Here is a 10,678-nt window from a genome sequence, read left to right on the forward strand (position 1 = left end):
AACGCATCAAATTTTATGCACGTGATAGTTAAATTATTATTATCCACAGTCTTTGGCTAGGCTTAAGACTTTATCAAGACGTTGCTAGCCTCACACTTATATTATATCACCATCAAAGTGCTTTTAGAGTTGAGAATCGAACTTACAATTTAAGACATAGATAAACTAGTAAGTGCTATTATTAGTAGAGTTAAAAATCAAATTTAAGCATTAGTGAGTTATATAACCTATTTTAAATTTAGTATGTGATTAAAGTTTACTCTTTTTTTTTTTTTTTTAAAGCATGGAAGGGAGTTAGGGTGGATACACGTGTAAGCTGTCCTGTCCAAAATAGTCCACTATTAAAAAATAATTTTTTATAATGATAACTCATTAAAAAAAATTACAACCCATTCCAAAATTTATGTTGCGTAGTTTTATATCTTAAAAAAAATTTTAACGTACCTTATATAGATTTCTGGATTCACCCCTAAAAAGGAGAATCGACCCCTATATAAATACTAATTACCAAAAAAATAACAAAAACAGACTAGGGGAGCCGGCTACAACCCATCAGGGGATTATAAAGCCTGAGAGCAAAGCACAGGAAGCTCGGGGGTGATGTGCAGTGACGGCATTCCTGCTAAGGACAAAGAGGCTATCAAATTTTAGCTTGAAGAGTCTAATTAAAAGGCAAAGAGATGACCCAAAAGAACTGTAGTTCACAAGACAAGGATGGGTGCCTAATATTCTAAACAAAAAACAATAAAACAAAGAATCTTATGTACTCGAAAATGGGTTGCCATAGTTTTGGCAGGTTGGGGGAGACTGGACCAAACGCAACAACAAAGGGGCGGCTAAGGCTAAGTAAGTTAGCTCTGAGTACATGTTAAAGGGGGAGGGAATGACCCAGAAAAATCATATATAGCCAATATTGCACTAGAACCTCCAATCAGACTACACCAAGGTCCACCAAAACATGGGCAAAAAAGAGGGCGTAAACTGCAAAACCAGTGAAATTAAGTGTTAGTGCTGTGTTGTTAATAATTATTTGTTTTTTCTAAAACAATGTCTAGGTCAAAGATAATATGGTTTAATTGTAGATCTGTCAGTAAAGTGGCCGTCATAATTTCTTAGTTTCTCACCGAACCTCTTCTTGTTTGTTGGCATTAACAAAAACCCATTAATTTCTCATCAGTTTCCAAAGACTCTGGATAAGTAAATTAGAAACAGAACAAATCAAAAGACGAAAATTAATTACTGGTCAAGTACACTAATGACTGATTAATCAGTGAACCATCTTGTAGGAGAGAGAGAGATTAATCAGTGTTCCATCTTGTAGTAGAGAGAGAGAAGGTTAACGTAGCTAGGTATAGCTAAACCACCTTTACGCCAAGATAAGCGTATAGTCCTAAAAGCATGACGTAACTGGTAAATCTTTCAAGTTTTTTTTGAGAGTGGCAGAGATCAACTTTTGGTGAAAATAAAAATGTCTCATTTAATGGGAACTGATCGTGCGTCTGCTTGACAGTGTAAAAACTTGGGATCGCATTCAATTTACCTGAAAATTGAACTAGGGAGGAAGGCCAATCGCCTTCGGGAGTAGGCGAGTGAAGTCCGGACAGCTGAGTAATAAAAAAAAAAAAGAAGATAAACATATACATTTTGTTGGAGATGGAATAAACAAAAGCCAAGGAAGATTAACGTGGCGCTGTAGAAACAAAAATCTCCGGCGTGAGTGAGGAACCGTCATTCACATGTTTCAATCTGTCAATCTGAAACATCGATCGATCTATCTATCATCAGTCGTCATTATCATCATACGAGCCTTTGAAAATCCATGGCGGAATCAGCATGCACCAATAAACATCAACTTATCGTCTGATAAAAAATCTAGTACTCATCAGGCTTTCTCGTACAATTATTGGCCAACTGCTTCCTCTCCATTATTTCTGTTTTTTCATTCACTTCAGCGGTGGGGGCTCAATGCATGATCTTCTCATCAGTGCCCGCTTTATACAGCTGCTCTAATTTATAAGCTTTCCCACTGTGATAAAAATGGCAGATCCCTTCCCACTTCAACTTGCTTGCTTCTGTCTTTATGCTTGTGCATGCATATAATATCTTCAAGCATTATGATTCATATATGAATCTCTATGGTTGGCCAGAAGGTGAGTTTTGAGTGTGGTGCCATATAAACAAGAGATCAAGTGATCAACTTCATTTAATCAAGATTAGGTTTTTTAATGATCAGCTTAATTTGGTAGGTTGATTTAATTAAAAGGGGTTCCAAAAACGTCGTAAAAAAGCATAATATTATGTTGAATCCTAAGAATAAAGATAGTCTTAACTCGTCTTGCGCATGCCGCCAACTCATGAAACACTTCATTACCCAGCTGCCTGTGAACATGGACTGCACTCCAGCTCAAAAACTAATCCAAGACACACTGAATATCACATATATATTAGTGGAGCCAATGACCAATATATATAAGAACAATAGCCACAGTAGAAGCATTTTTCCTTCAAAATTGTCAAAATAAATAGAATAATTGATGTTTGAGAAAACATAGTATTGTCTCCACACTGTCTACAAGTTCAATCGAAAATTAGAAATTATCCTAAACTTCTATTAAATTATCAATGATTTTTTGAGTTTGATATATGTATGTATCAATATTGGAGTAAGGACCACAAGGCCGCGTTTGGACCCGCCAATGTCAAGGACCACATTCGCCCTTGGTCTTTAGCCAAAGATATATTGAATGAGAACATGTGGTTGCATTGTTTTGTCTTGCTTGAGTTCTACCAAATATTCACTTGAAGCCCATTTTAGGACAAAACAAGTAACAAATGCTTAAATCCTTCCCTTGTTGTCAAGCAAACAAATGCCAAAAGCTATGTGGGGACACTAATTTTATCTTCCCAAACATTCCTCAAAAACTAACCACGTATCGTCTTATCCAATATTTTAAGTAATAAAATTGTCATACAAAATAACATTTGCATGACTCTTATAATATTTCTATATTAACAAGTTAAGATATTTTTTTTAACTATTTTATAATTATAAAAAGTGTTACTGTCTCGTCATTTTTAATTTTTTTTAAAAATTAACAAAGTTATATAACTATCTCTTTGGATTGTTTCTTTGAGATTATGATAAGGCAAGATCCCGTTTGATCTCGTACACTGCCCACAGCGACCAATAATAATAAAAGTGGACCATAAAATGCTTGTCGTCACATGAGATGCCACACTTGCTTTTGTACATTGCAACACTTGCGGGCCGGCCATGCCCACAATGTGCAGCTGCTTCCCTTCCCATTCCCACAGCCGGCATCCGTAACCATACATATCCACCTCTCCACGCAGTGTGTCTTCTTCTATATATACGTGGTTATATCGATCGTTCTTAACATTTACTGAATTGCACGACTAATAATAATTTTAATATTATTTTAAACATGGATATATTAAATATTTATTGTAGTACTGATTCCAATCAACACTCATTCACTCACAAAATTAGCAAATTAATGTGCTTAACAAACTGAGAAATTAATCGTAGATCAGCTTTCTTAATTTTAGTGTCCACATTTATACAGTAAGCAAGACAAAAATTATTATCTTTGTAAAAGAATTCACATTTATCAAAAACTCATAAAAGTGAGAGATATATATATATATATATACAGAGAGAGAGAGAGAGAGAGAGAGAGACGGTGCGTTATGGATACTGAGTTGGCAGATAAAACAGCAGACAAAGGAGAACATTCAAGAGGGGGTATAATTAATGAGTTGATGAATTGCTTTACAAGTGGTAGAGATTAGCCAACTTTATTTTATTTATTAGGGCATGCGTGTGCATTTGAATTGTCGACACTAAATTCATCACGTGAAAGCTTAGAGACGGCTCTTCTGTCAATGCAACAGCCAATTTTGTTACACACACATATATTTGATTCTTAATCTTTTAAGTAAATGAATTTTATTTATTTTAATCTTAATAAACTTCTCATCTTCACCTACATTTTTGCTAAAGATCTGTTATATTCCTTTTAATTGAAAAAATTAAAAAAAGGAGGAAGAAGAAGGGTTAAAAGTTGCTTCTAATTATCCTAAAATCATGAGATTTTATTTTGAACAGAAAAAGAAGTCTCTCTCTCTCTCTCACTCTGCTTGTCGCATGCAATCAACTGATGAATAAATTAACATTGAAGAGATAACAATAATTGACCAGCAAGAAGGAAGGGAAATGGGTAATTCCTTGGAAATTCCCTGAGCACCCCCCAAATTAAGAAAAATGCTAAACATGCCCAATCATACTGTCTGTCTATGCAACAAATTTTGAATGTTTATTTGGTTGTTACTGTAAATAACTTTATATGTTTTTTTTTTAAAAGGTATTTAAGTTGGGACTGTTCCATTTGTAAACTATTCCACAACACCGCAAAGATACACTAAACAATATTTTAATTATTATTATGTTGATTTTGGGCTACTAAGAATTGCTAATTATCCAAGGTACACGTGTTTGGAGAACTTGGCATACAAATGGCTATGTTAACAAACAAATCATCATCATCTTTGAACACATAGATTTGCTGGCCATATATGATAGCAAAAGCAAAATTGTAGCTAATTAGTCACATTCGTTATGTTAATCGGTGCACGAAATAATAACAGGTAGCAAAGAATTTAAGTGCCAAAATAGACTGCCAATGCTCTTCCCATTAGAGGGCAACATTTGCTCAGATTCCTGGCCTTTGTGATCAGGCAATCCTTCTAAATTCAGGTAATCAAACTAAGCTAAGGACCACAGCTTCACCAAGTTACAGAAAGGACCACCCCCTTATTGAGGACCACACCACCCCATTGGCCATTCACCCATCACGAGATGGCCTGCCTTTCTTGTTTGGGATGATTTTGAATGATCACGAGAATTTTGTTTCTCTTTATAAGGAAAGATCTAGTCCATGAAATTTTTTAAAAAAATTGAGTTAATTTTAATAATAAAAAATATCTTTTCATATAATTGAGTATTAAGATGCGACGCGTTATTATCACTTATATGTAAAACTTGGATATAAATACGACACGTTATCATTGATTATATTTTTTGTTTTATCAATCTTCTTAAGAGTCAAATTGAGTGACTAATAATTTTTTTTTTAAATTATTCATGAGAGCCACACCACTACCCTTTTAAATATGCACTAGATAAATTGTTTAGATACAAAGAACAATTCATAAATTATGTATAAATATAAGATAAAGATTTGTAAAGGACGTTCGATCTCTTGGTGGGCTTGTTAAGATGGGATTGATGTTCTCCAACATTCATGATCAAAGATGAAGATAAGATTTTTCAAGGGTTGGATTTCACCTTTCTCTCTCTTCACAACTTTCTTGACTCAACTCAGCTCAACTTTTCCTCTATGGTTGCTCTGAGAATGGAGAACCCTTGCTTTCAAAATGATATAGTAATATATAGAAAGAGAGGAGGGATGGCCATCAACTGTCTTTTAACTCCAACTGTCTTTTAACTCCAAAGTCACTTTGACTTTGCTCCCAAATTGTGGGATGTCTCATGGGCATCATGAGCAGGCCCTACCAAATAGCAACTCCATTGCCAAGCCATGCTAGACGATGCTAACTTTTTATAACTTCAAGTTTTATGTAATTTTTAAATGTTGATATATAGATAAATAGATATATTATGGCAAGATAATTGAAAGATTATAAAGAAATACAAAAGGGAGCATCTTTATGATATGTTATGGGGCCTGTTGTTGTCCCCACATTCACTAGCCCATCTTCCATGAAATAAATGACAATTTTCTGCGCTGGATTGGCTGCCAACCTACTTGGCCATATCACAAATACAGAGAAGATAACATGCATGGTGTTGGACAAAATATCCACTTACATTCAATACTCTCTCTCTCTCTCTCTCTAAATGTAAACATGTATAAACAATGCAAATTTATGTGTAATCTTTATTGGGCCATTTAATAGCAGCCTCTGTTGTGCAGGGAATTTCCTCACATATCAAGATCACAATCCATCAACAATATGGTCGGTGGATATCAACAATATTGAGAGGGAGAGAGAGAGAGAGAGAGAGAGCTGGGATATATGGCAGGAAGGCATTATAGACTTATGGTTCTCATTGAGTTTCATAAGCAGCCAAAGTTCGGCGTTTCCTAAGAGCAGAAAGTTGAAATTCAGCTTTTGTAGAAGGCTCTCTCTCTCTCTCTCCCCCATCAACTCCTCTAGAGAAGCCTCTATTGGTTCGGGTGGCATCCACGATACAAAGAGGCTTTCTTCCCCAGCTTTCCTACTTGGCTGCAACTTCCAACTTTCACTCACATCTTTCCACCCAATGAATTTTTCACTCGAATCTTGTCCTTTGAAACCCCTGAATGTATGTGTCTCACACCCCCACATTTACTGATAATGAAGCTTCCACCATTGCCACCAACACCACTTCCATTTCCTTTAAAACTGTCTCTCTGTCTCTGTGTCTGTCTCTGGGGAGCTCGTATATCTGCATCTGCATTACAGAGAACCTCATGTCTGCCACTCCGATACCCGTCTCATCTATCTTCCAATCCAACACCTATCCCATTTGTATTTCATACCTTTTCTGTTCAAACAAAACCAAGAGTTCTCTTTTTCACCTTTTTCCCTTTCCATCTATCTCTATCCTTAATGATGCACTAGTTGCATAATCCTTTTTAACACGTCAAAGCATATGATAAAGGGCGCCATTTGTATCAAGAGAAAGCTAGAAAAGGTGAAGAGCCTTCACCTGCATCATCAACCACCGGCTCTGCTATTTATAAGCTCTTTTCCGACTGGCTCAACTCCATGAAAGTTTTAACAGACTCTACTGTGGTCTTTCAAGCAATTCAGACCCACATAATGTCGTTTTCCTATGCAAGAAACTGCCTGCAGCGCTTCTGCGTGGACGAGTTCCATAGGAATACAAGTAGCCCTGGTGGCTTCTTCTCTAGTGATCTCCTCCTGCCATCCCTCGGGGCTAGAATCAACCAAGCAACCAAACTTAGAAGATACATAATCTCCCCATTCAGTCCTCGTTATAGGTGAAGGCCTCTTAAATCTTCCTGCTCCCGCAGCTGTTTGGTACAAAACTGCTTCTCCCATTCTCATTATGATTCCCTGTTCTTCATTGCAGGGCCTGGGAAATGTTCTTGGTTGTTCTGGTCATTTACTCAGCCTGGATCTGCCCCTTTGAGTTTGCATTTCTGACCTACAAGCAAGACGTGCTTTTCATATTTGACAACATTGTCAATGGCTTCTTTGCCATTGACATCATTCTTACCTTCTTTGTGGCATATCTTGATAGCCAATCTTATCTTCTCATTGATGATCCGAAGAGAATTGCAGTCAGGTCCACAGCATTTGGACATAACTGTTGAGATTCAGCAGACTGTTCTATTTCTTTCCAGGGGAACAAATTTGACTTAAATCTTTCTTTGATTCTTCCCACTTGCAGGTACATATCAACCTGGTTTATTTTTGACATCTGCTCAACAGCGCCATTTCAGCCTCTCGGCGTTCTGTTCAAAGAGCACAATGATGGGCTTGGCTTTAAAATACTCAATATGCTCAGACTTTGGCGTCTCAGGAGAGTCAGCTCCCTATTTGCAAGGTCCACCCCAAACACTAATTCTGGTTTTCCAAATAATGAATGATTACAATGCAAGTAGCAGCATACTGACACCAGTTTACTTTCCTGCAGACTGGAGAAGGACATTCGCTTCAACTATTTCTGGACACGGTGCACAAAACTCATCTCTGTAAGATCCCAAACATCTCATCAGATAGCTCCATATTAATAAAATGTTGCATATTGCCAAACTGAGAATCTCCATTTCTTTTCCTTTCTCTTTCAGGTTACGTTGTTTGCAGTACACTGTGCTGGATGCTTTAACTACTGGATTGCAGATAGATATCCAGATCCAAAGAAGACATGGATTGGTGCAGTCAACCCAAATTTCAAAGAGGAAAGCCTTTGGGACAGATATGTAACTGCAATTTACTGGTCTATCACAACACTAACCACTACTGGTTACGGGGATTTGCATGCTGAGAATCCAAGGGAGATGCTGTTTGATATCTTTTACATGCTATTCAACTTGGGGTTAACATCTTACCTCATTGGCAACATGACGAATCTCGTAGTTCACTGGACCAGCCGCACAAGAAACTTCGTATGTTCCTCTCTCCTAAGAGGTTTTTGCTGCTTCCAAACTGTTTTTTCATCTGTTTAAGAGGAGAAGACTACAAACTCCCAACAGAGAAAGCTAGAAAACTTGTTGAGTAAAATGACTTGTAGTATACATGCATGAGTGCACGGATTCTCTCTACTATCCATTTACTTTTATATTGAAAACTTCCAAAAACACCACCAGCCTTTCTAAAGAGACTAACAGAATACGCTTATGCATGATATATTACTGGAACTGCTAGGGTAAATATTCCTTTCCAAACCAGTTGCTAATTTTGTAACTTTTTTTCTCTACATGGCATGTTTCCTCAAAACTTGTCTGTCATGTTGTTAAAAGAAACTAGCTTTGGTGCTGTAGAGAGATGCCATCAGAGCTGCTTCAGAATTTGCAACACGAAACCAGTTGCCTGCTCGCATACAGGACCAGATTTTGTCTCACATATGCCTCAAGTTCAAAACAGAAGGATTGAAACAGCATGAGAACTTGAAGGGTCTGCCAAAAGCCATTCGTTCAAGTATTTCTCATTTCCTGTTCTTCCCCATCATTCAAAAAGTCTCTCTTTTCCATGGCGTCTCTCATGATTTCCTTTTCCAATTGGTACTCATCTTCTTCTCTATTGTAGAGCTTGCGTTGAGATTCCTATCCTAATTTTGCTTACAAAGAAAAAAGGATATACATTGTGTTTTCAAGATACTTACAATGCTTTCTTATGCAAAAGGCTCCTGAAATGGAAGCAGAGTATTACCCACCAAAGGAAGACGTTATTCTACAGAATGAAGCTCCAACAGATCTTTACATACTGGTCTCAGGAGCAGTGGTGTGTGAGCTTGACATTCTTTCTCATATAGTATTTGCAAATCCTTGACAATATTTATGCCTGACATCTCTGGATTTGGATCATGATGGCAGGATTTGATTGCACACATTGATGAGCATGATCAAGTATGTAACTTGTGCAATACTGGACTATTGTATTTACAGAGGAAGAACAGGGCCAACCTAATTTCAGGTTCATTCTGCACTGTGCAGGTTATTGGAAAGGTCATGGCAGGGGATATGTTTGGAGAAATAGGGGTTCTCTGTTATAGGACACAGCCATTTACAGTTCGAACAACTGAGATTTCTCAAATACTACGGCTAAACAAGACAGCCTTGATGAACATTATTCAAGCAAATGCAGAAGATGGTGAAATTATTATGAACAATCTTTTCAAGGTATAAACAAGATCAAATTTCCTATCTGAGTAAAAAGGAAAAACTTTGTCTTATTTCAGCATTCAATTAGAGGCACAGTAAGAAAGTATGATTCTGTTCTTATTATTATAGAAACTGAAAGGGAATCAAGGATTTGGCTTTGTGAATCAACATACAACTCCAGATTTGAACCAGGGTCAGTGGCTTGACAGAGGAGCAGAAAGAGAAAGCTATCCTCACACAGTAGGTCAACAGCCTCCTAATGGAGATCCACTGATACAAGATATGAAGGCTATGGGCTTCCTTACTTCAGGTGACACAAGGAAGAATGAAACAGGAGAAATGCACAATTTTACTGGACAAGATGTAAAAAATTCATCAGTTGATGGTGGCCAAACAGCTCTTCATGTTGCTGTTCGTAAGGGGCATCTTGATATGGTAAGAATGCTACTGGAAGGGGGAGCAAATGTAAACAAACCAGATTCCAGAGGGTGGACCCCAAAAGCTCTAGCTGAACAGCAAGGAAACAAAAACATATATGACCCTTTACGTAGTTATGAAAATAGATGGACGTTAGATGAACATAAAATAGAACTTTTCAGGCCAGAAACAGGTTGCTACACCAGGAATGGTCAGTTCAAACCAACAAGAATCTGCAGCCCCAGTTGTTCTAACTCTCAGTCAGGGAAAGAACCAACAACCTTCAACTCGGGCTATTCTTGTAGACCAACCACCAGAGATGTTGACAAATTGACTAAGAGAGTCACCATTCACATGAAGTTCCACAAGAAGAATAAATCACAAAAGCAGCTAGTGAAGCTAATTATCCTACCTGATTCCCTAGAAGAGCTATTCAAGATTGCTGGTAAGCTTGGTTTGACCTCAAAGAGTACTTTGATGATAAACCTGAAATTTAACAATGATTATTTATCAGTTGAAGGATTCAAACATACATGAAGAGGGAACAATTTTAACAATTAGACATAATGATTAACAATGATGTTCTAATAAACAGGCATGTTTTCTTTCTTCATGCTTTACCTGTTTGTCATCTGCACCTTGTGGAACTGCAGGTGAAAAACTTGGAGGCTACAATCTTACAAAAGTCGTAAATGCAGACAATGCAGAAATAGATGACTTAAGTGTTGTCCGAGATGGGGACCATCTGTTTCTTCTTTAAAATGAATGTGAAAGTGCAGAATGCACTGGAAATAATGAATATTAGAAAGCAATATTGTACACAT

At 37.1% G+C, this 10,678-nt stretch overlaps 1 protein-coding gene across 1 annotated transcript; it reads left to right on the forward strand.

Annotated features, from left to right (window-relative positions):
* The first annotated feature begins 5,965 nt into the window (after nucleotides 1–5,965).
* On the forward strand, nucleotides 5,966–10,675 carry LOC127792905 (potassium channel KAT1-like). Its single transcript, XM_052323558.1, has 11 exons — nucleotides 5,966–7,091; nucleotides 7,184–7,399; nucleotides 7,505–7,660; nucleotides 7,751–7,808; nucleotides 7,905–8,222; nucleotides 8,598–8,837; nucleotides 8,959–9,057; nucleotides 9,150–9,182; nucleotides 9,270–9,455; nucleotides 9,567–10,299; nucleotides 10,508–10,675. Exons 1-11 carry the CDS (start codon nucleotides 6,856–6,858, stop codon nucleotides 10,612–10,614), a joined length of 2,382 nt encoding a protein of 793 aa, XP_052179518.1. The 5' UTR covers nucleotides 5,966–6,855; the 3' UTR covers nucleotides 10,615–10,675.
* The last annotated feature ends 3 nt before the right edge of the window (nucleotides 10,676–10,678 follow it).

Source organism: Diospyros lotus, unplaced genomic scaffold (assembly GCF_014633365.1).
Source record: "Diospyros lotus cultivar Yz01 unplaced genomic scaffold, ASM1463336v1 superscaf1, whole genome shotgun sequence".
Taxonomy (NCBI): domain Eukaryota; kingdom Viridiplantae; phylum Streptophyta; class Magnoliopsida; order Ericales; family Ebenaceae; genus Diospyros; species Diospyros lotus.